The following is a 26,460-nucleotide window of genomic DNA, read 5'->3' as shown; positions in this document are numbered from 1 at the left end:
AACAACAAACCACTCTGTAAATCTGGCCCCTATTAAGAGGAGACTTAAAGAAGGAGCAGGAGACTGGGTTCAAGTCTGATTCCACTCTCAGAATCAGAGCTGAGACATGGCCACGGAGAATGAGAACACAGTGGCACCAGAGAAAGGAGGCTTGTCAGAGTATCTGAAAACTGGAGGGGCTGGAGAGATGTTTTCTAGCCTATGATGATAAGGAATTCTGTTTGTTCATCCTAGGTCTTCACTGTACTTTCCCCTCCCTTTTTAATATTTACTCCTGGACTTCATAAAGCAAACAAGGCCTTTATTTCTCAGCACTGACCATCCTGGTGGCTCTCCTGAGTGAGGTCATTGGGCCAGATCTGGGGTGCATGAGCACCACCAGCACATCCACAGAGACGGGCCCCTGGGGCTGCATATGTGGAATGAAGACCAGGTACAGGACAACAGCCAGACATGTGGGGCCCCAGGATTTCCAACAATCTCAGCCTAATCCAAAGGCACAGAAAAGAGTAGAAACAAAAGGCCTCAAGATATTCCCTTCTTCTGAAAGCTACACATCTCAGGGGAGGAAAGGGGGATGTGCGTTCTGATTTCAGCATTCTGATTTTGTTCTAATTTCCAATTACAAATGGAACTTTGAATTACCCAATGGCAACAGCCAACGTAACTCCTGACAGGCAAAAAGGACTAGGCTAGAGGATAAGTCTTAAAAAAAAAAGAGGCTTACTTTTTTGCTTTTGGCCCCACCATGGATCATCTGGGGCTACTTTCTAAGTCTTGGTTAGTGCCCCCTTAAAACCTAGAGAAATGGATTCCTGGCTTCCTCTCCATTCCTTTCCCAGGGCTGGTTCTGTATGCTCACCTCTAGCTGCCACCATATCCATACCCCATCCATGGTCCTCTCTTTCAACATCACTTTGGTTTTACTGCCACCGAAGTGAGAGTGCGGCCACCCCAAGGATAAGCTCTGCAGTGGACACTGAATTGTCTGCCTGGACATGATAATTCTGAAAAGGTGGTGCTGGCCTGTTCTTGGCTAACGGTCACTGGGCAGGGTCACCCAGTGCCTCTCCCAGCTCTAGAAGGGAGAGAGCAAGTACAGGGAGGGTGTCAAACAGGACCGGAAATAAGATAACTACATGGTATAAAAACTGGTGATGAAAGGAAAATAGAGATGAAGTAGGCTTGACATTCAGCACCCTTCACCTGTGAGAATAAGGAGGCATTAATCTACCAATTTCTGCAGCTTAAAGCAGAGGAAATTATTTTCTGGATATTACTGATTCAACTAGCAGCAACTAGGGAGGCAGAGTGAGAGGAAGCAGGGAGACAGGGCAAAACAAGAACAAAAACAAAACCTAGAATTATAAATTTAGAAATATAAATTGTCTTAATTGATATAAATGTGCCCAAGTAATTCTCTCCCGGTACAGGGGCCACTGGTAACACACTGGATTTCTAAGGGACCTGATGAGACAGACATTGGCACTTCTGTTCTCACCCCGATCATGTCTCCTCCAACCTTACATCCAGTTGGGGGGGACTCAAAGTCCCCACGTGATCGCTCCCTTAATAATAATGTCAACTACAGAGAGTGCACCCAGCTTGGTTAAGCTTAACGTGACTCCTCTTTTATAGGAAATGACTACAATTATTAAATAAACAAGAGAGATACCGAGCTGGGAACACTCTCTTTCCACTGGGCTGCTAGGCAGTGCCTGGTTACCTGGTACAGGGAAAGGGCCAGACCAGAGTACAGGACAGTGATGAGGGGCACGGGGTGTGGGGGGAACGGGGAACAGCAGCCTGGAGGCACAGGGCTGCTTCCAGCTATGAGGCTCTGGTTCCTACATATCTTCCTTTGATTCTGTGATTATCACAATTTCCTTCTCAGCTATATTATGCTACAAATTCCTATTCTGCTTAAGGAAAAAGCATCAAAACGAAAGCAACTGTGAAAAAGCCTTTGTTCTCAGAGACAGCAGGGAGGACACCTAAAATTCGAAACAAAGAAGTGCAATTTAATTTTTAGCAATAGTTGACATTTGAAAAAATTAGCAGGAATGTTAAAAATATGGGGTATTGGACCCCATAAGCTAAAAAGACTTAAAGGAAAAAAAACCAAGATACCCAAAGGTCATTCTTGATTATCTCCCATGGTGAGTGGATGGGAGATGAAAAGATCGTGACAAATGAAATCCACAGAAAATCCAAAAAAAGTAATTTTAACTAACAGCTCCATCCTCTGAACTGACAAAATCAACCTTGCCAATAAGTAGCTAAATTGACAGAGCACTGCTTCTTTTCACTGTGAATCAGTTGGAAAATAGAACGATGGACCTTTAAGGAAGGAAAAAAGAAGGCCTATCTGGAAAATCCGCACAGGAGGATAATAATTAACAGCCGAGAGGATGTAAGTGTCAGCTGCAGCCATTTCTCCTCTTGGGATTCCCTGGACACACTGTACAAGGTGACAGTTTAGACATTAGGATCTTTCTCTCCACCTTGGGAACCATCTGACCTTTATCCAATGGTTCACAGGAACTCTACAGGTCATTACTGTGCTTTGGGGCCCCAGGAGGAAAAAGGCCATATGGGCAAGGCTGGAGGATATATTCCCTTAGCCCAGCAAGTTCCATGAATAAATATGACTCTGAATCTCTAGGTATATGGGGGCAAAGTCCCTAATGATTCGCTTTGTTTCTATTACACCCTCATCCAAAGACATATTATTGTCACCACTCCTGCACCCTTCAAACTAGGATATGGGCTGCCCACGTGCAAGGACCAGGCCTCATGTGTTAGTCCCCAATCCTCCTGATTTAGGGGCTCGCACAGTCCTCCCCTCTCCTGACAGGAAGCCCCATGGTGAGGAATTGTAAACTTGGCGAAAACACGGTACAATCAAAACCCATGAGGTATGAAAATAAGGACCATCCTGAACAGACAAAGCAACAACAATGAGAATTTGATTCTCAGTAACACACATCAGGATGAAAAAGAGCTCTGGTGCCGTCATGGCCTTTTCACGGAGTACAGATGAGTCTGGCACAATCCAATATCCCCGCAGCAAAACCTGGGAGTGGTACTGTCCCTCAGGGGGTCTTTGGAAATTTGCTGGGCATTTTTAGTTGCTCTTAGTTGACGAAGACAAACTTGCACCATCTGGTGGGCAGGGGCCAGCAATAATAAACACACTGTCATGTATGGGACTGTCCTGCCCCAAACGTCAAAAACAGCCCTGTTGAGAAAGCGTGGACTTTTCTCTTCCATGTTCAATCTAGAGCAGATTCCCTATTGGATGTGGGGCCTAGAACCCCCCTCCCTCCTCATTAGGAGCAATGCTTAACATGTGGCCCTTTCACCCTGGGAACCAGAAAAAAAAGCATCCCCGTGCAGGTAAAGTGGTCCTTCATAATATCTAACCTGGGCCCTTCCCATCCATTCCCCACCATCTCCACACAGCATCTGAGAGATATGAGTTGAGAAGTCTCCTATAGCTCCAGCTATGGACAGGAAAGGTGTCGCCACTCCTGAAACTCAGAAAAAAGAGGAAGAAGTGGTAATACTTCCATGATCCCAAAAGTGGGAGGTGGAGCAAGCTAGAAAGACTCACTCTGTTCCCGCTCAGGTGACCAGTTGTCCCCCACAGCCCGACTTATGTGACAGTGACGCAGAGTGGGTGGTTTCTCAATGTTGATAGAAGCCACTATTCGGGTTCAAGGGCAGGTGCTGGACCTTGGCCTGGAAACATTAAGTCCCTCAGAAGAACCAGAAGCGCAGGCCTGGAGCAGAACTCTAATTCCTCTGTCTCGATATACTGTCTCTGAGAGAAGACACACGTGGTAGTTGTGGGAATCTAATAACAACACTTTAACAGCGGCTTTAAACTTCCCTCTAAGACACTGACTCCCAAAGGTGAGGGATGTAACCCAAACACACTAAACCCTAGAACCAATCTCAACTGTCAAACTAGTTTGCATTTCCTGCCCCTGAGCTGCTCACAGCATCGTGTGTTTATTCCTGTCACCATGGCAACTCCTCCATCTTTTCGAGTCAACATCCTGTCCCTGGAAATCACAGGACTGGATAAGGCACACCAGCTGGGGCCTGGGGTGGGGGCTGCTGAATCTGGATCAGAAGTAAAGCCCAGAACGAACGCGGGGGTGAAGGGCAGATGGTGCGGCAGGGCTGGAGGCTGCCAGGCCTGCTGGACTCCTCACTTGGAGCCGTCCTCCAAGGAGGGGCTGCAGTGGGCGCGATAGGAGGGAGGGACGGGCTGAGCATCTGGGGGAGCAGATGGGCCGGGGGAATGGCTGCTGGAGACTGTGACAAAGGCTTGGCAAGTGGGACCTGATGCTGTTTATTTTTAAGTGGGGGAGAAGCTAAAAAAAGAAACAGGGTGGGTTTGAACAGCTGGACACAGTTCTTTCATATAATCACCGAATTTTTTCATTTCCTAATAAAAACGCTAAGCAGAGGCTAAGGAAGGATGAATGAGGAACTGGCAAGGGAGGAGGTTATGGAGACCAAGGACAGGAGGCAAGAGATGGAAGCCTCAAGGGCTGTAAAAATGAGACGTGCAGGCCACAAGGAAATAGAGTCAGGAAGACACAAATTCCAAAGTCATGGCAGTGCCCTTCTCCCATCTGTGTGCTGAACTGCCAAGACTGCTTCTCTCACTCCCCTTATCAAGGCACTTTAGTTGCTTCCGGTTAGAAGTCTATTGGTTTTTACCAATTCTCCCTTCTGATGACCCAATTTCATGGGTCAACTTGGCTATGCTATGGGTGTCCAAGGGTTTGGTCAGACACTGATACAGATGTTGCTGTGCAGGTGTTTTGTGGAAGGGCTTAGCATCTACATCAGCTGACTTTAAGTAAAGGAGATGACCCTGGATAACACGTGCAGGCTCATTCAACCAGCTGAAGCCCTCGAGAGCAAAAACTGAACCTTACCAGAGAAGAAGAAATTCTGTCTGAAGATGACATCAACGCGTCTGAGTTTCTAGCCTGCTGGACTCCCCAAAGACTTGGGACTTAAGACTGAAACATCTACTCTCGTCAGAACTTCCTGCTGTCTGGCCTGCCCAACAGATTTCAGACTTGCTAGCCTCTACAACTGCATGAGCCAATTCCTCAAAATAAATCCTGTTTATATCTTTTATAGACGCTCACACACAAACCTGTTGGTTCTGCTTCTCTGGAGAACCCTGGCTGATATACCCTTCTCTTTTGTGTTCCTACCAGCAGACTGAGGTCTGAGGGTGGGCAGAGTCTATTCTTCAACATACATCACCTAAGACCCATGCATACTCTGTGTGCTCAATAGTTAGCCAATGCCTTGTCTATATCTTTCCCTAAAATAATTACAGAATCTCCTGAGTTCCTGATATTCTACTGTATCCTATACCTACACCAAACAAATAACATGAAAGCACTCAGAAAGCACCATCTCCTTTTTTCCTGTAAACATATGGTTCCTCAAAAATACCTGTCAGTGCAGGCAAATTAACAATCTCTGTTTGCTACTGATATTTAAGCAATGTGAGACACGAAGAGAGAATTACGTGTCTGCAGTGATTAAGGCAAAGCCTGTTTTGCTTAACTAGACTAATTACCTGCCCCATAATTTATGATGTATAGCTTAGTTAAAAAGTTCCTGAGGCCATAATCTGGCATTCAATTCTATGCAACATATGAAGTAATGAATAATTTCAGAGTATTTCCAAATAACTAAGGAAAAAACTCGCTCTCAGCCCAATCAGAGAACTTAAGCCAGGTTTTTAATGCCTGGGGATCTGCTAAAAGTTCTGGAATAGCTGACAGTACCATCTCACCCTACGTTCCTCCTGTTCTCTGCCTTCAGTCCAAAGGTTTCTGCTCTGGATTTTGCAGAATCCTCCTTCTTAACTACCATGTCATACTCTCCAGTTCAATCATACTATGTCCCTCCACCAGTTAAATACTTTGATGGTTCTTTACTGCTTACATACTAAAATCCAAACCAGAAAGGCTCCACAATCTGACCCTATTTTACTTTTCAACCTTAATTCCCATCTCTCTACACCAACAAGACAGCTCCATTCGCTGTTCTCCAAATATGATATGTACTTTCACATCTCTGTGCCTGTGCAAAGCTATTCTTTCTACTAAAATGTACCCTCCTCGTTCTTTATTCGAGATTCAACTCAATGTCAACTGAGGAGAACAGCAGCTTTGGACTAACCCAACTTGGGTCCAAGGTCTGGCTTTCCACTTTTTAACTGTGTGGCTTGAGACCAGCTCAACCCAACCATCTAGTTGACAGTCTGTACCTCAGCCCTGCAGGTTCAGTCACCACTTTTCTGTGCTTCTATAACCCATGGAATAGATGGCATTAATTTATATGTATTTACAATGATAACTATAATTTTTTCAATGCAAAAAACTCACATGAGAAGTTTTAGCTATACTGTACAGTAGTTCAAATATTTCCATTTTACAAATGCAGAACTGAAGAGCAGAGGGTTTAATTTTCCATGTGTTATGAACTAGTAATTGCAGTGCAGTAATTCATACTCATTTCTCTAATTCATTGTCTTCATGCTCCCTGCTGCATTATACAACGTCATATCTGTGTGGCAGCATGCATCCCCTCCTCCAGACAGGAATGTCCATCCATGGTCTTTGCCTCTTTGGTGCTGATACAAAGTAGATCTTCAAGAAAGATTTGTTCAATGAATACTTCATGCAAAGTGTTCCTCTAGCAATGGGTTGTTAGATAATCAACAAGTGTCCATTTCAGGAGCTGTGTTTTCAATAATATATGAATTAAAATGGCCCTGGGACTTTGAAAATAAATTGGAATTCACAATTACAGTAAGAGGTTTAACATATCTCCCTAGAAAATTACATCTAACACTTCAAAAATTAGAATAGAGTACATGAATAAAATTTAACAAGACTTGATTAATAGTCATATGTAACAAGTAGTGAACAAATACAATTTTCAAACATATGTGGACCACAATTAAAAGTGAACATATACTAAGCCAGGAAAGGGATTTAAACACATTCTACAAAGTTATCATGGAGACCATGCTCACTGACAATAATGCAATCAAATGAGAAATAAGCAAAAACAAATATTTGCAAAAACTAACCCACTAATACATTTTTAAATGAGTACATTTCATTCATTGCAACCAAAAGTTTTTATTTAAGGAAAAATAAAATAGATAAACCTTTGGCAAGTATGATCAATTAAGAAAATAAGGTTAAAGAAGCAATCATAGGAAATACATAAGAGATTTTAGAACTTTGGATATTATATTGCAATGTATTTAGAAACCTAGCTGAAAAGGATAAATTAGTTAGAAAATATAAATTAAATAATTTTCTCATAGAAATAGCCTGAAAAATTGTAATTGTAGAAGAAATTCAAACAGTGGTCAAAGACTATGCTCAAGGAAAATCTGCCCAGATTTAATAGGTAAATTCTACTAGACAGTCAAGGAACAGATAATTCTCATCTCACAGAAACTGCTTCAAGGGGTAGGGAAATACGGGACACTTCCCACTTGTCTCATGACACTAGCATAACCCTGATGCCAAAATCATAAAATGTCAATACAAGAGAAAGGAAAATGGAAGCTAATCTTTTTCTACATTTTTCTTAAAAATCTGGAATTTGGGCGGGCCACGGTGGCTCAGCAGGCAAGAATGCTCGCCTGCCACGCCAGAGGACCCGGGTTCAATTCCCGGTGCCTGTCCATGTTAAAAAAAAAAAAAAAATCTGAAATTAAATAGTAGCAAATTGAATACAGGAATGATTAAAAGAATATTCCCAAGCAAGTAAGTTTTATCCCAGAAATGGAAGAATGATTCAATATTAGAAACATTATATGATCCATGTACTCCATGACATTAAATATTTAAGGGATAATCTTATGATCACTCAACAGACATCAATATAGAATCAGATAAATTTGTACACCAGTTCAGGGATGACATCATCAATGTGATGACATAACACATCCTATAGAAAAGTCTCCCTTCAGAATCAACTAACAAAAGTACAAATCCCAAGTGCTCGAACTCTGTAGGATGATACAGACCAGAAAAATTCTCCAGTGACGGTCTGAATCTGGCCCCTCCCCCTCACTGAGTTCACATAAATAGAGAGTCACACAGAGGCTGCACTGCCCAGACCCCTTTTGCCATAGATGCAGACCATAGAGTCACTCACAGCAGCAAGTTAGAACCCCACATATATCCAGGCACAAGGACCCAAGTCCACAGAGACCAAGGGCAGAACACAAGCAGCTAAGGAGTGCCACATACAAAAGTGCCCCCAGGGACAAAAACGGTAGAGAGACCATGGAGAACTGTTGGCAAGACAGGATCACAGTAAACAGTATCTATGTGCCAGACAACCTAAACACAAAACAGACTTTTTTTGGATTGACCCACCTTTCCAGATGAATGCATTTGGGTCTCTGGGGCAGGATACCCTAATGGAGAAGAAAAGAAACAGAAAAGCCTCATGGAAAGAACAAAAAGCAAAAAGGAAAAGTGAACAAGACAGGAGGGTCCAAGAAATAAAATGCATAAGCAAAAGGGGTACTGAGTGAGAGAGAGAATTTAAACAAATCATAGGAGCTGGGAGAAAATTCTGCACAAAAACAAACAAAAGATCAATAGTCCAACAGAAGGGACAAAGGAAAGGAAACTTTCAGCAGGAGGTGAAACAACTGAACAAAAAGTGCAATCTTAAAAATTGTATCACCTATCCAGGGCAAGAATAAGATGAAGAAGAGCTAAGAAAATCTGAACAATTAAACATGGGCAGCTCTAAAGGTCCAGGGTAACTTGGACCAAGCATCAAAGAAAAGCCTTACTACACAGCCAATCAACAATGAAACCCTAAGCAAGAGAGAAAAACTGAACTTCAGAGTTAACTCATCAAAATAATTAGATTTGAAAAAAATTACAAACCACAATAAGAAATAGGAAGGTATGGTTCCATCAAGGGAACAAATTAAAACTTCAGAAGAGAGACAGAACTGGGAACAACTCATCAAAGAAGTTCAAACAAATCTCCTAAATCAATTCAAGGACATGAAGGAAAATATGGATATAGACCTAAAGGATATTAAGAAGACAATGTGTGGCCATAAAGAAGAACCTGAAAGATAAAAAAGAAATATAACAGAAATTATGGGGATGAAAGGCAAACTAATGGACATTAAAAACAGACTAGATGCATACAACAGCAGGTGTGAACAAGCAGAAGAAACATCAGTGAATTAGAAAACAGGATAATCAAAATCACAGAATCAGATGAACACAGAAAATAGTATAAAAAAATTAAGAAATGTTTTAGGGATTTGAGTGTTGGCATGAAGCATACAAACATACATATCATGGGTATCCCAAAAGAGAAGAGAAGGGAAAAGGGGCAGAAAGAATATTTGAGGGTATAATCATCAAAATTCTCCCAACTTTTATGACAGACATAAATACATGTTAAAAAGTGCAATGCGCTTCAGAGTAAACCCAAGACCTACTCCAAGGCACATAGTAATCAGAATGCCAAACGTCAAACATAAAGAGAGAACTCTGAAAGCAACAAGAGAAAAGAGATTTGTCACATACAAGGAATCCTCAATAAAATTCAGTGCCAATTTCTCATCAGAAAACATGGAAGTAAGAAGTAGTCAGTGTATGATATAATTACGATACTGAAAGTGAAAAACCAGAAGACAAAAATTCTTGATCTGGCAAAACTGTCCTTCAAAAGAGAGTGAGAATTTAAAATAGTCACAGATAAACAGAAAGTGAGAGAGTTCATCAACAAAAGACCTGCCTTGTAAGAATTACTAAAGGGAGATCTGCAGGTTGAAAGGAAAACATGGGAGAGAGTGGTTTGGAGTAGTGTGAAGAAATGAAGATCTTCAGTAAAGATAACTAAAAGGGTGGATGTAAAACCCACTAGAACTGTATGCTCAATATACAACTCTGCTCTTTAACTCCTACAAGTGTCAGAACACAACTGAAGAAGAAGAAGACATACTTCCTGATAAAGGACACCCAAAATATAAAGATATAATGTGGGATAAAGGCAACAAAATGAGGGGAAACAGAGTAATATGGGAGCAGAGAATGTATAGCATACTGAAGCTAGGCCAATATCTTCTCAGATTAGTAGGAAACGGACATAGGCCATGTAATACAAACACAAGGGTAACCACAAAGAAAGTATTTTAAAAATATACAGAAACAGAAATCAGATACATCACAAATGATCAACTATACAGAAGAGATTGCAATAAAGGAAAAGAGAGACGCAAAAAGATGTGACATTTAAAAACCAAAGGACAAAATGGCTGAAGCATGTACTGACTTTACAATAATAACACCAACTGGATTAAACTCCCCAGTCGAAAGATACAGTTTGGCAGAATGAATTATAAAGCTTGATTCAGCTATTTGTTGCATGCAAGGGACTCATAGACCCAAAGATGCAAATAGGGTGAAAATAAAGGATGGTAAAAGATATTCAATGCAATTAATAATCAAAAAAGAGCTGGGGTAGCTATTTAATAGTAGACAAAACAAGCTTTCGTCTAAGTCAAAATCTATTACAAGGGATAAAGACGCTCACTATATACTGATAAAGGGGTAAATTCAACAAGACACACAATTATAAATACATAATGTATCGCCCCAAAATATGTGAAGCAGATACTGACAAATTTGAAGAGAGAAATAGACAGTTCTACATTAATAATAGGAGACTTCAATTCACCACTTTCAATAATGGAAATGGCATCTAGACAGAATATCAGTAAGGAAACAGAAGACTCAAATCATGCTATCAACCAACTAGACCAAACTGACATATATGAAACACTTCACCCCAAAACACTAGTATACACATTCTTCTTGAGTGCACATGGATCATTATCCAGGATAAACCTTTAAATCATAAGACAAGGCTCAATAAATTTAAAATGACTGCAATTATACAAAGCATTTTCTATGACCATAATGGAATTAAGCTGGCAGTCAATAATAGGCAGAGAACCAGAAAACCACAAATACATGGAAATTAAATAACACACTCAAACAATTGGCAGGTCAAAGAAGAAATTAAAGGGGAAATTAGTAAATATTTTGAGATGAATGAAAATGAGAATACAGCATATTAAAACTTAGAGGTTGTGGTGAAGGCAGTGCTGAAAGAGAAAGTTACAGCTCTAAATGCCTACATTAAAAAAGAAAGAGCTAAAATAAAAAAACCAAATGACACAACTGAGAGAACTAGAAAAAGAACAGCAAACTAATCCCAAAGCAGAAGGAAAGAAATAACAAAAATCAGAACAGAAATAATGAAATAGAAAATGAAACAAAATAACATACAGTAGAGAGCTTTAACAAAATCAAAAGCTGGCTCTTTGAAAAGATCAATAAAACTGACAACCCTCAGTTAGACTGACGGAAAAAAAAAGACACAAATAAATAAAATCAGAAATGAGAGGGGGCACAGAAATAAAAAGGATCATAGGGGAATACTAGGAACAACTGCATGCCAACAAACAAAGCAACCTTGATGACATGGATAAATTCTTAGAAACACACGAATAATCTACATTGACTCTAGAATAAACTGAAAATCTCAACAGACAAATTACAAGTAAAAAGACTGAATCAGTCATCAAAAACCTCCCAACAAAGGAACTTTCAGGACTAGATGGCTTCACAGGTGAACTCTACCAGTCATTCCAAGAAGAATTAACAGCAATCCTGCTCAAACTTATTCTATTACCTCATTTATTAGGCAAACATCCCCTAATACCAAAGCCAGATAAAGATACCACAGAAATGAAAATTGCAGATCAATTTCTCTTCTGAATATAGACGGAAAAAATCCTCAATAAAATACCAGCAAATCAAATTCAACAGTACATTAAAAGAATGATACAAAATGATCAAGAAGATTTTTATTCCAGGTATGCAAGGGTAGTTCAACATAAGAAAATCAATTAATGTAATTGTGCTGTTTGAAAGGATGTATGTACCCTAGAAGAGCCATGTTTTAATCAAAATCCCATTTCATAAAGGCAAAATAATCCCTATTCAATATTGTATGTTTGAATTTGTAATTGGGTCACCTCCTTGGAGATGTAACCCAATCAAGAGTGGTTGTTAAGCTGGATTTAGGTGATGACATGTCTCTACCCATTTGGGTGGGTATTGATTAGTTTCTGGAGTCCCATAAAAGAGGAAACATTTCTAGAACGAAAGAAATTCAGAGAGAGCAGAGAATGCTGCACCACCATGAAGCAGAGAGTCCATGAACCAGCAACCTTTGGAGATGAAGAAGGAAAACATCTCCTGAGGAGCATCATGAAACTGGAAGCCAGGAGAGAAAGCTAGCAGATGATGCTTTGTTTGCCATGTGTTCTAGTTTGCTAGCTGCCAGAATGCAATATATCAGAAACGGCTTTTAACAAGGGGAATTTAACGAGTTGCTCGTTTACAGTTCTAAGGCCGAGAAAACGTCCCAATTAAAACAAGTCTAAAGAAATGTCCAATCAAAGGCATCTAGGGAAAGATACCTTGGTTCAAGAAGGCCGATGAAGTTCAGGGTTTCTCTCTCAAGTGAGAAGGCACATGGCGAACACAGTTAGGGCTTCTCTCTCTCAGCTGGAAGGGCACATGGTGAACACGGCATCATCTGCTAGCTTTCTCTCCTGGCTTCCTATTTCATGAAGCTCCCCAGGAGGTGTCTTCCTTCTTCATCTCCAAAGGTCGCTGGCTGGTGGACTCTCTGCTTTGTAGTGTTGCTCTCTCTGAATATCTCATTCTCCAAAATGTTTCCTCTTTTATAGGACTTCAGAAACTAATCAAGACCCACTCAAATGGGTGGAGACATGTCATCCCCTAATCCAGTTTAACAACCATTCTTAACTAAATCACATCAACCAGGGAGATGATCTCATTACAGTTTCAAATATACAGTATCGAATAGGGATTATTCTACCTTTATGAAATGGGATTTAAATTAAAACATGGCTTTTCTTAGGGGGCATACTTCCTTTCAAACCAGCACACCATGTAACCTTCCAGCTGAGAGACAAACCCTGACTATTTTCATCATGTGCCTTCATGATGAAGTTTCTCTCTTCACTTAAGAGAGAAACCCTGAACTTCATCGGCCTTCTTGAACCAAGGCATCTTTCCCTGGATGCCTCAGATTGGACATTTCTATAGACTTGTTTTAATTGGGACATTTTCTCAGCCTTAGAACTGTAAACTAGCAACTTATTAAATTCTCCTTTTAAAAAGCCATTCTGTTCCTGGTATATTGCATTCCATCAGCTAGCAAACCAGAACAGTAATATACCACATTAACAAAATGAAGGGAAAATCCACATGATCATCTCAATCGATCAAGAAAAGGCATCTGACAAAACCCAGCATCCTTTTGATAAAAACACTTAGAAAAATAGGAATAGAAAGAATTTATCTCTTCATGATAAAGAGCACATATCAAAAACCCACAGCTAACATCATATTCAATAGTGAAAGAAAAAAACTTTCCCTCTAAGATCTGGAATAAGTCAAGGTTGCCCACTGTCACAAGTGTTATTCAACATTGTGTTGGAAGTTCTGGCTAGAGCAATTAGACAAGAAAAAGAAATAAAGAGCTTCTAAATTGAAAGGAAGATATAAAGCTTTCACTATTGACAGATTACATGATCCTAGATTTAGAAAGTCCCAAAATATCTCTCACAAAGCTACTAGAGCTAATAAACAATTTCAATGAAGTAGTGGTATACAAGATCAATAGGCAAAAATCAGTAGTGTTTTTATAAACCTATAATGAGCAATCTGAGGAAGAAATCAAGAAAAAAATTCAATTTAAATTAGCAACTAAAAGATCAAATACTAAGGGATAAATTTAACCAATGATGTAAAGGATTTACTTATGGAAAAGTACAAAACTTTACTTAAAAAATTCAAAGAACTAAATAAATGGAAGGACAGTTCATCTCATGGACTGGAAGTCTAAATAGTGTTAAAATGTCAATTCTATCCAAAATGATTTACAGATTCAACGCATTTGTAATAAAAATTCCAACAGTTTACTTTGAAGGAATGGAAAAGCCAATCATCAAATTTATTTGGAAGGATAAGGGGACCTGAACAGCCAAAAACATCTTGAGAAAGAAAAACCAAGTTAGAGGATTCACACTGACTGACTTTAAAGCATATTACAAAGCTACAGTGGTTAAAACAGCACAGTACTGGCATAAAGACAGATATATATTCAGCAATGGAATTGAATTGAGAGTTCAGAAATAGACCCTCACATCTACAGTCAATTGATTTTTGTCAAGAATGCCAAATCCACTCTAGTGGGACAGAACAGCATCTTCAACAAATTGTGCTGGGAGAACTGGATTTCCATATCCAAAATAAAGACCGAGGAGTCCTATCTCACACCTTATAGAGAAATTAACTCAAAATGGATCAAGGACCTAAATATAAGAACCAGGACTACAAAACCCAAAGAAGAAAATATAAGGAAGCATCTTCAGGATCTTGGGTTGGACAATGACTTCTTAGACTTTATACCCAAAGCACAAATAAAGGAAGAAAAATTAGATAAATGGGACCTCATCAAAAACTAAAAACTCTTGTACATCAACAGATTTTTTCAGAGAAGTAAAAAGGCAGTTGACTCAATGGAAGAAAATATTTGGAAACGACAATTATCTGAGTAGGGTTTAATATCCAAAATATAGAAAGAAATTCTACAACTCAACAATAAAAAGACAAAAAACCCAATTTTAAAACGGGCAAATGACCTGAACAGACTTTTCTCCGAAGAAGGTATACAAATGTCTAAAAAGAAAAAAAAAAAAAAAAAACCACGTGAAACGATGTGCAACTTCATTAACTATTAGGAAAATGCAAATCAAAACTACAGCGAGATACCAGTTCACAGCCACTAGAATGGTTATTTCTTTTTTAAAAAAACAACATTACACGTGTTAGAGAAGATGCAGAGAAACAGGAACACTCATTCACTGCTGGTGGAAATGTAAAATCGTGCCACAGCAGAAAGTTCGGTGGTTCCTCAGGAATCTAAGGACAGAACTGCCATATGATCTGGCAACTCTGCTACTAGGTATATACCCTGAGGAACTGAAAGCAGGGATGTGAACAGACATTTGCACACCACTGTTCATAGCAGCATTATTCACAGTCACTAAAAGATGAAAGCCACCCAAGTGTCCGTTAATCCACGAATGGATAAACAAAATGCAGTATATACACACGATGAAATATTATTCAGCATTAAAAAAGAATGACGTGTGCGGCCCCGTGTATTTGTGTCTGCATGTGTGTTGGTGAATGTGAGTCCTGGGAAGCAGCTTGCGGCCGCCTCTCGCAGAGCTCGCTGAGGCTCAGCACTGGGGTGATCCTGAGCTGCGGGAGCTGCGGGAGCTGCGGAAGCCGCTGTCCTGCTCTCCTGCGCGGGCTTCTTAATCCCGTTGTGTTTTTAGACCCACTCCGGCCTTGCAGCCTCTGGTGACCGAAATTGGGGCTGGGCGGTACCGCGGCCTGGGGTTAGCGGCTTAACAGTGGTAGCGGCATGCGCAGAAGGGGGCAACAGCCCCTGTCCGAATACGAGACCACAGGCGATGGAAAGCCCACACAGGCGCTAGAGGAAATAGCAGACAACATTGATATTGAAGAAAGGCTTGAGTCTCCTTACAAGAAGGTGAGAAAAAACATGTCGGTTGAGAACAAGTTGAGCAGCAGTAACGGCCATGAAGAACGAAGCAAAAACAGGGAAAAAAGGAAGAGCAGAAGTCGTCATGAATGAAAGAGAAGCAAAAGTAAGGAATGGAAGCAAAGTAGAGATAGAGGAAGAAGAGCAAAAGCCGTGAAAGGTAAGCGAAGTAGAAGCAAATAAAGGAGACGGAGCTGCACCAGTAGAGAGCTCAGACACCAGGCCACTACGGAAGTCCTTACTCCGTACCAGCATTTAGCAGTGCTCCCGAAGATGCTCCCAAAGATGCTCCCGAAGATGCTCCCGAAGCAAAAGTCTGCTCAGGAAAGACAAGAGCCCTGTGAGGGAGCCTGTTGATAATCTAACTCCCGAGGTAAGAGATGCAAGAGCAGTTTTCTGCACACAGCTGGCAGCAAGAATTCAACCAAGGGATTTAGAGTTTTTCTCCACAGGAGGAAAGGTTGGAGATGTGAGGATGATCTCTGATAGGAATTCACTGCGTTCCAAAGGATTTGCTTATGTGGAATTTGTTGATGTTAGTTCAGTGCCTCCAGCAATACCATTAATTGGCCAAGCGTTTTAGGAGTGCTAATTATAGTACAAGCATCCCAGGCAGAAATAAGGAGTTGCAGCAATGGCAAACAATCTACAAAAAGGAAGTGCTGGACCTATGAGGCTTTATGTTGGTTCATTACACATTAACATAACTGAAGATATGCTTTGAGGGGTCTTTGAACCTTTTGGCAGGATTGAAAATATTTAGCTCATGATGGATGAAACAGGTCAATCCAAAGGATACAGATTTATTATGTTTTCTGATTCAGAATGTGACAAAACAGCTTTGGAACAACTTAATGGATTTGAACTTGGAAGGCCGATGACAGTTGGTCATGTCACTGAACGTACTGATGCTTCCAGCATTAGTTCCTTTTTTGGACAGTGATGAGCTGGAAAGGACTGGAATTGACTTGGGAACAACTGGGCATCTCCAATTAACGGTACAACTTGCAGAGGTCTGCAGATTCCACCAACAGCACAGCAAGCTCTACAAATGAGTGGCTCTCTGGCATTTGGTGCTGTGGCAGATTTACAAACAAGACTTTCCCAACAGACTTGAAGCTTTAGCTGCAGCTGCCTCTGTTCAACCTCTTGCAACACAAGTGTTTTCAACTGTCTAACATGTTTAACCCTCAAACAGAAGAAGTTGGATGGGATACAGAAATTAAAGGTGATGTGATTGAAGAATGTAACAAACATGGAGGAGTTATTCGTATTTACAAAACTGACAAAAATTCAGCTCAGGGCAATGTGTATGTGAAATGCCTATCAACTGCTCCAGACGCTGCTGCTGTGAATGTATTGCATGGCAGGTGGTTTGCGGTAAAATGATAACAGCAGCATACGGACCTCTTCCAACTCATCACAACGTCTTTCCTGATTCTATGACAGCAACACAACTACTGGCTCCAAGTAGACGATGAAGGAAGATATAGTTCCTTATGTACACAGATTTTTTTTTCTTTTCTTGAGAATTCATCTTGAGTTATCATTTATCTAGATAAAAATAAAGAGGCAAGGGTCTACTGTCATTTGTATACAATTTGTGGCACCTTGAGAAAATAAAAATGTTAACAGGAAAAAAGAAAAGGATGAGGTTCTGGTTCATGTGACAGCATGGATGAACCATGAAGACATTATGTTGAGTGAAATATGCCAGACACAAAATGACAAATACTGTATGTTCACTGACACAAAACAATTAGAATAAACAAATTCATAGAATTAGAATCTGGACTATAGGTTATCAGGATCTGGGCTGGGGGTAGGGAATGGGGAGTTAATACTTCAATCGTGCAGGATTTCTATTTGGGCTAACTGTAAAGCTTTGGAGATGGATTGTGATAATGGGAGAAAACAGTACTGGATTATACACATGAAAGTGGTTAAAGGGGGGAAATTTTAGGTCACATGTATTTTACTAGAATAAAAATTAAAGGATGAAACATACGACCGCACAACACGGTCCTTTGAACCCTATTATAAATGATGGACTATAGTTAATAGTACAATTATTAAAATGTTCTTTTGGGGTGCAAGGGCAGTTCAGTGACAGAATTCTTACCTGCCATGCAGGAGACCTGGGTTCGATTTCTGGCCCATGCACCTCCCCCCACCAAAAAAAAACCAAGCAAACAAACAGAAAAACTCAACAAATGGTGCTAGTGCTGGTTTGAAATGATGAATGGACCCTAGAAAAGACATGTTTTAATCCTAATCCCATTTTGTAAAGGCAGCCATTTCTTCTAATCTCTATTCAGCATTGTATATTTGAAACTGTAATCAGATCATCTCCCTGGAGATGTGATTTAATCAAGAGTGGTTGTTAAGCTGGATTAGGTGACAACATGTCTCCACCCATTTGGGTGAGTCTTGATAAGTTTCTGGAGCCCTATAAAAGAGGAAACATTTTGGAGAATGAAGGAGATTCAGAGAGAGCAGAGCAGAATGACATAGCCACGAGAAGCAGAGTCCACCAGCCAGACCTTTGGGGATGGAGAAGGAAAATGCCTCCCTAGGAACTTCATGAAACAGGAAGCCAGGAGAAGCTAGCCGATGATGCCTTCTTGAACTAAGGTATCTTTCCCTGTATGCCTTAGATTGGACATTTCTATAAACTTCTTGTAACTGGGACATTTTCTCAGCCTTAGAACTGTAAACTAGCAACTTATTAAATTTGCCCTTTTAAAGCCATTCTGTTTCTGGTATATTGCATTCCGGCAGCTAGCAAACTAGAACAGTGCTGCAATAACAGGATACTCACATGGAAAAAGAATGAAATGTGAACCCCACCATACAGCATACAAAAAAAAAATGTCTGTTCATGAATTATAACAAATGCACCACACTAATGCAAGGTGTTGATAATAGGGTAGTATATGGAAAAATGTATACCCTAATGTGAAGGATGGACTATAATTAATAGTACTATTATAATAGTATCTCATCAATTTTTAACAAAGGTATACATCAATTCAAAGTGTTAATAATGAGGGTGGGAGAGTAATATGGGAACTCTATTTCTTACATAATTTTTCTTTAAACGTACAACTTCTCTAATTTAAACAATTTTTTGTTTTAATAAAAATTACCTACTTATAAGTAAAAACAACTGATACCCATTATTGATAAAAATTCCTAGCAGTCTAAGAAGATAAGGAAGCTTCTTTTAGTTTATAAAGAAGGTATGCCAAAATCTAGGATAAAAAGGTCCTCTATTTTCAAGATGAGGGAAAGACATTTTCTCCTCTATCATTTAAAACTGGCCTAAAGGAGCTACTTAGGGCAGGAGAATGAAACACAGTAAGAATCATAATTCTTGGCAAGGACCAAACCACCATTATCTGTGGATAATATTAATATCAGCCTAAAAAATTTAAAAGAAACAAATGACAAATTACCACAGCTAACAAAAGGTTTAAACAAGGTAGTCAGATGCAAAATGATCAACGCAAAACAAAATCAATTCCTTGCAATAAAACAGCAATAATCCAAAAAGACTAAGAAGGAATGACAAAATGTTACCTAAGAACACAGGAGAAGACTTGAATAAATAACTGTTCATAGCTGGAAAGACTCAGCATCATAGACATGTTAACTCTACCCAATTTAAACTACAATTCAATGAACACCTAATAAATTCCAATAAAAATGTCAAAGGGAATTTCAGGAACGTCATCAACTCTAAGACTCATATAGAACAAAGTACAAAAACACCCAATGCAATTCTGAAAAATAACCAAAAATCACAGAGAAATTTTCCTATCAGGAATCAACACACTTAAAACTCTAGTACTTAAAATAGGACTAATCAAATAGATCAATGCCAAAAATCAACACACTTAAAACTCTAGTACTTAAAATAGGACTAATCAAATAGATCAATGCCACAGAATAACGATCTCCAAAATAAACCAAATTATATTAGGATATTTATTATATATTAAAGGTGATCTTTCAAATCAGCACAGAAAGGACAGACTATTTTGTATTTAAAAATACAAAAACCATTCTTAACTTGCAGACTATATGAAAACAAGAAATGCACCAGATTTGGCTTATCAGCCAGAGCATGTCAATGCCCTATTCCATTTTTAGTGCCTGCCCTAGAGAAACACTTGCACATATATACACAAGGGGCGTGAAGAAGGATCTTCACTACAGCTGCATTTGCAAAAGAAAAAAATTAGAAGCAACTTAAATTTCAACAGCGGAATGACTAAATAAATTATAGTGTATGAGTGTATATATATATATACACACACACACACATACCATGATCAATTGTGCAGATTTACATGTACCAACATAGAAACCTCTTTAAAACATATTGTTGAGGAGCGGAAAAAAGCACACATTTCAGCATATTTATGCATTTATTAAATCACACACACAAAGTAATAAAAGTGTGGAAGACTATACCACAAACATTGATATCCAAACAGTGATAGCAATGTAACAATGGTTACTTATCAGAGGACGAAACAGCAGAGTTGTGCTTCGTTTGTTGGGGGGATGGGAAACTAAAAGGACTTCAGCCTTATCTGTACTTTTTTTAAAGGAGTATGCAGTCATGTACCATATATGACTTCTTAAATTAAAAAGAAGAAGAAAAACAAATAAAAAGGAACTCTAGGAGCCTTTCCACTAAATGACCTTAGACCCCAGCCACCTCCCCTAGCACAGTCTTGGCACAGGGTGGCAGGGATGGAGGCCAGATGACCATCACACCCAAGTCCTGGCTGCTCATGGCAGGGGCCTCCATGACAGATCTGACGTCTCTTGGATTGTTAAACACGCCTGGGATGTGGCATCCATGGCCTCAGTTATATTCTGTTCGAACAGAAAAGAACTGTTTAGGGAAGAGTCTCCTTTTTAAGCAAACTTGATGTTTAAAAACCTAAATTTGGGGGGAAAGAGAGAAATGAGACAAAATAAAGTGTCAGTGGCCGAGATATTTCAGAGTCGAGAGGTTATCCTGGAGGTTATTCTTATGCATTATACAGATATCCCTTTTTAGCTTATGGTGTATTGGAGTGGATGGAGGGAAGTACCTGATACTGTAGAGCTGACCCTGTGTCTGATGATCCTTTTATTCACAGTATGAACAGATGAGTAAAAAAAAAATAAGTAAATAAGGATAAATAATAGGGGGGGATAAAGCATAAAAATTTGAGTAGATTGAAATACTAGTGGTCAATGAGAGGGAGGGTAAGGGGTATGGGATGTGTAAGTTTTTTCTTTTTTATTTCTTTGCTGGAGATGATATTGTGAGCAACTGATTGTACACCATGTCAAGAATGTTTGTTGCTTACAATAAAAATATTTTAAAACAAACAAGAAACCTAAATTTGCCAAACAGGTAAAGTGTTCAAAAATGATTCATCACGTGATAGCACAGAAAAAACTTCTAATGGCATCTGGTTAAATAAAGTAGATTAAACATCTCTGCTGTCTTCACAACCCCCTTTAAAATGAGAGTAAACATTTGAAAAAGGTACACATCAATGATAAAAGGAATGGAAGAGAAGACAATAGCATACGAAGGAGGTCAATCCACTTTTTTAAGATGGAAAGCAGATGGAGGAATCAGCAGAGCTGAGACTATTCCAATACTAGATGCTAAGGAGACGTCATTCATGCTGCAAAACCCCACAAGGACTAGGAATTAAAGTCACCACATACCACAGCAGGCAAGAGCAATCCTGGCAGGATAACATGGAGATTGACTAAAAATCTGGGTAACGCGCATTTTGACCCCAGGTTTCCTTCTTTCCCCAGGAGAGATACCCTAAACTCAGGGACAACGGAGAGAGCAACATTTCAGAGCACTGAGGATATTTGCATTAACGGTTCCAGAGAGAAAAAATAGAGTACATTACAAAAGAACCAAGAACCAAAATGGCATTTCACAATAACAAAGATAAAGTCTAGAAAACAGAATTAATACCTTCAAAATTCTCAGAAGAAATTACTTTTCAATCTAAAATTCAATGCCCAGACAATCAATCAAGTGTGAGGTGAGAATAAAGACATTTTTGGTAATACTAGTTCTCAAAAAAAAAATAGAGATCTCCCATGAAACTTTTCTAAAGAAGCTTCTAAAGGATGTGCTCCAGCAAATCAGCAAGCTGAAAGTTCTTGCCACAGGGGAGAACAAGGAATGGGTAGAATAGAGATGGCCTTTTATTTATTTATTTTTATGAAATCTTGAACTATCTGACTTTTAAACCATGTACATTTATTACTTACAATTCTGAGTTTCAGTTTTCTTCATTGTAAAATGGGAATAATGATAATATTTACTTATAAGACTACTGTTAAAACTACATGAGATTTATGGTAGAAGAAGATGCCTCAGCATAAGATACAACAGGGTTCCATTACCCCACAGAATCTTTGGACAAATAGGAAAAACTGGCAGAGCTAAAGGACTGCAATAAATAGGCCAGTGCCTAGTTAAGAAAATGCAACTTAAAAATGGTAGAGGGTGGTACACCGGTGGCTCAGTGGCAGAACTCTGTCTGCTGTGCTGGAGACACAGGTTCGATTACCAGAGTATGCCCATGCCCAAAAAAAAAAAAGATGGTAGAGAACCTCTTGGCACCCTTGCAGGTCCCTCCCCCAGCCTGTGTGATCCCACTGTGGGACCCTGACTGTTCTGAAGGAAGCACATACTGTGTACCTGTATATCTACGCTAATCTATCATCTTTGACTCATGCTTCTAGAACTTGCCCTACAGACAGAAGCAGCATGTGGACAGCCAAAGCAATGTTATACTCAATTAAGACAAGGCCTGGGGTGAAGGATTATAGGTTGTAAGAAATACAAGAGCACATAGGAGGAGAAAGTCTAACTGACAGGAAGTAAAGGTGACTTGTGGATTCCTGTAAATGGGGGAATTGCTAAGGCCATGAGCTCAAGCCCCGGGCAAGACACAGGCTCAGAAAAGATGGATAGAACCCTTCATTTATATCTTGGGCTGTTCTTCATAGGAAGGTTAAACTCAGAAAGAGAGCATCGATTAACACAGAGCCAACTTGCAAAGACTGTGAAAGGTGTTTTTTGCATTAGTTAATTTGATTTTGTAGCTACTAGTATGCAAGGAAGTCCTGTCATATCACTAGCTCAGTACAAACTTAAAGAACAGACAGCTGAGGGACTAAATCTCAGAGTTAACACATGAAAATATTACTATTAAAGTATAAAATATCAAAACATTAAAATATACAGTGTGCAAAAAAAGATGACAAGACAAACAAAGAAATGATGAACCATTCAAAGGAACAAGAAAAAACTTCAGAAACCATCAATGAAGAAAACAAGACTTTAAATATACCAGGCAAAGGCTTTGAAAAAATGACTTTCAATATACCCAAAGAGATAAAGGAAAATATGGAGAAAGAAGTAAAGGATAGTAGGAAACCAATGAGTGAGCAATATGAGTATGTCAACAATGAGACAGACACTTTTTAAAGGAGCAAAACAGAAGCACTACAGTTGAAGACCACAATAAGTGAAATGAAAAATTACCTCGAGAGTTTCAAGAGCATGTTGGAGTAGAAGAAGAAAGAACCAGTGAACTAAAAGATAAGACAACTGAAATGACTTAAGCTGAGGAGCAGAAAGAAAAAAGAATGAAAAAAAAAGGGAACAAAGCCAAAGAGACTTGTGGGACAGCATCAAGAGTAACAATACATACATCTGGGGAGTGCTAGGAAGGAAGGGAGAAAGGGGGGGAAGGGGAAGGGGAGGGAGGTGGGTTGGTTGGTATGCTGGTGGCTTTGGTTGGCTAGTTGGTTGGTTGGGTCGTTTGGTTGGCTGATTGACTGGTTGGTTGGTTTGGTTGGTGGGTTGGTTGGTTGGGTCGTTTGGTTGGCTGATTGATTGGTTGGCTGGTTTGGTTGGTGGGTTGGTTGGTTGGTTGAAAGAAATAACGGCAGAAAACTTCAAAAATGTAATGCAATGCATGAAAGTATACATTTTAAAATCACAATGAATCCCAAATAGGATAAACTCAGAGAGACTTATAGTCAAACACATAGCAGTCAAACCACTGAATGCCAAGGACAAGGAGAGAGTTCTGAAAGCTGTAAGAGAAAAGCAACCTGTTATATACAAGGGAGCCCAATAAGATTAAGTTCCACATTCTCATCAGAAATCATGGTGCCAAGAAGTTGCTGGAAGAAAAGAAAGTACTGAAAGAAAATAATTTCCAATGAAGAATTTTATAACCAGCAAGTCTGTCTTTCACAAATGAGAGAGAAATTAAGATATTCTCCGATAAACAAAAACTGAGGGAGTTAGTCACCACTAGATATACCCCAGAAGCAATGCTAAAGAGAGTTCTTTAGAAAGGATAGGACACTAGAATGATATATCTATGATTTGGGATATACAATGTTTCAAGACATAATTTTTAACATCTACAACTAAAACATGGGGGGGGGATGGAGAGGTATAGTAACAGTATTTGTACATGCTAGCGAAGCTAACTTGGTATCTTTGATATCAAATAAAACATGACTGTTATAGATTTAGGATATTAAACTCAAGGCCCATTGTAACCACAGAGGACATATTTTCTCTGCGCTTGAAGTGAAAGGATGGAAAAAATATTTCATGAAAACAGTAATCAAAAGACAGTCGAGATAGCTAAACCAAGTAAAAAAAATGTTATAAGGGACAAAGGAGTCAATTCAACAAGAAGCCATAATAATTATAAGCATATATGCACCTAACAGCAGAGCAATCAGGCAAGAAAAATCAATAAAACGCATCCACATCAGAAAGGAAGAAGTAAAACTTTCCCTGTTTGCAGATGACATGATCCCTATATATAGAAAATCCCAAAAGATCTACAACAAAGCTACTAGAGCTAATAAAAGAATTCAGCAAAATGGTGTGTAACAAGATCAGTGTGCAAAAATCAGTAATGTTTCTATATATTAGTAATGAACTATCTGAAAAGGAAATCAAGAAAATGTTCCATTTGCAATAGCAACTAAAAGAATCAAATATCTAGGAATGAATATTACCAAGGATGTAAAGGACTTGCTCATGGAAAACTACAAACATTGTTGAAAACATTAAAGAAGACCTAAATAAGTGGTAGGACATTTGACAAAAATGGACTAGACTTACTAAATACTGTTAAGATGTCAATTCTACCAAAACAATTTATAGCATCAGAACAATCTCAATCAAAATTCCAATAAGCCTTCTTTGCTAGGATTGGAAAAGCCAATCATTAAATTCCCATGGAAGGGTAAAGGGTCTGAAATAGGCACAACCATCTTGAAAAAGTACAAAATTCGATGATGCCCATTTACTGCTTTCAAAAGTTATTACAGGATGGGCAACAGTGGTTCAGCAGCAGAATTCTTGCCTGCCATGCCAGAGACCGAGGTTCGATTCCTGGTGCCTGCCCATGTAATTTAATAAAACGTTATTACAAAGCTACAGTAATAAAAACCACATGTTAGTAAACAAGGAGAGACAGAGACAGAAATAAATCCTTACATCAATGGCCAATTGATTTTTGACAATGCTATTAAGTCCAGTCAATGGGGAAAGAATAGCATCTTCACAAATTGCTGGGAAAACTGAAGATACATATGCACAAGAACGAAGATGGACTCCTGCCTCACACGATATATAAAAATTAACTCACAATGTATGAAGACCTAAGTATACAAACCAAAATTGTAAAATTCTAGAAGAGAACAGGAAAGTATCGTGAGGACCTTTTGCTAGACAATGGCTTATTAGATCGTATTCCAAAAGTACAAGCAACAAACAAAAAATAGATAAATGGGTTGTGTCCTGTTTGCTAGCTTCCAGAATGCAATATACCAGAAACGGAATGTCTTTTAAGGAGGGGAATTTAAAAAATTGCAAGTTTACCATTCTAAGGCCAAGAAAATGTCCCAATTAAAACAAGTCTATAGAAATGTTCATTCTAAAGCATCCAGGGAAAGATACCTTGGTTCAAGAAGGCTGATAAAGTTCGGGGTTTCTCTCTCAAGTGAGAAGGCACATGGCAAACACGGTCAAGTTTCTCTCTCATCTGGAAAGGCACGTGGCAAACACAGCATCATCTGCTAGCTTTCTCTCCTGGCTTCCTGTTTCATGAAGCTCCCCAGGAAGCATTTTCCTTCTTTATCTCCAAAGGTCGCTGGCTGGTGGACTCTCTGTTTCTTGTGGCTATGTCATTCTCTGCTCTCTCAGGATTTCCCGCATTTCCCAAAATGTTTCCTCTTTAATAGGATTCCAGTAAACTAATCAAGACCCACTTGAATGAGTAGACATATCTCCAGGGAGATTATCTAATTACAGATTCAAATATATAGTACTGAAACGGGATTAGAAGAAACAGCCACCTTTACAAAATGGGATTAGGTTAAAACATGGCTTTTCTAGGTATATATATCCTTTCAAACCAGCACCGGTTGTCATTAAAATTAAAAAACTTTGTGTATCAAAGGACTTTATTCTGAAAGTAAAATGACAATCTCCAGAACGGGAGAAAATATTTGGAAACAACATATCCCATAAGGGTTTAATATCCAGAATATATACAAAAATCCTACAAATCAACAATAAAAAGA

General features: G+C 39.2%; 1 protein-coding gene and 1 pseudogene across 15 annotated transcripts in view; one reads left to right on the top strand and one right to left on the bottom strand.

Annotated features, from left to right (window-relative positions):
- The window catches only part of HHAT (hedgehog acyltransferase), a 472,050-nt gene that overhangs the window by 99,611 nt on the left and 345,979 nt on the right, over positions 1 to 26,460 (bottom strand). The window contains exon 11 of one of the 15 annotated variants that reach the window (XM_077157727.1): positions 5,829 to 6,789. The exons of the other annotated variants lie outside the window; for them this stretch is intronic. Within the exon in view, the coding sequence (XP_077013842.1) occupies positions 6,745 to 6,789 (45 nt within the window). The 3' untranslated portion in view covers positions 5,829 to 6,744. Of the gene's footprint in view, positions 1 to 5,828; positions 6,790 to 26,460 lie in introns of those variants that run through there. 15 annotated transcript variants of the gene reach the window in all.
- Positions 15,652 to 17,273, top strand: LOC143679226 (RNA-binding protein 39 pseudogene; annotated as a pseudogene).

This window comes from Tamandua tetradactyla, chromosome 4 (assembly GCF_023851605.1).
Source record: "Tamandua tetradactyla isolate mTamTet1 chromosome 4, mTamTet1.pri, whole genome shotgun sequence".
Classification (NCBI taxonomy): Eukaryota; Metazoa; Chordata; class Mammalia; order Pilosa; family Myrmecophagidae; genus Tamandua; species Tamandua tetradactyla.
This window is presented reverse-complemented; position numbering and strand designations above follow the sequence as displayed.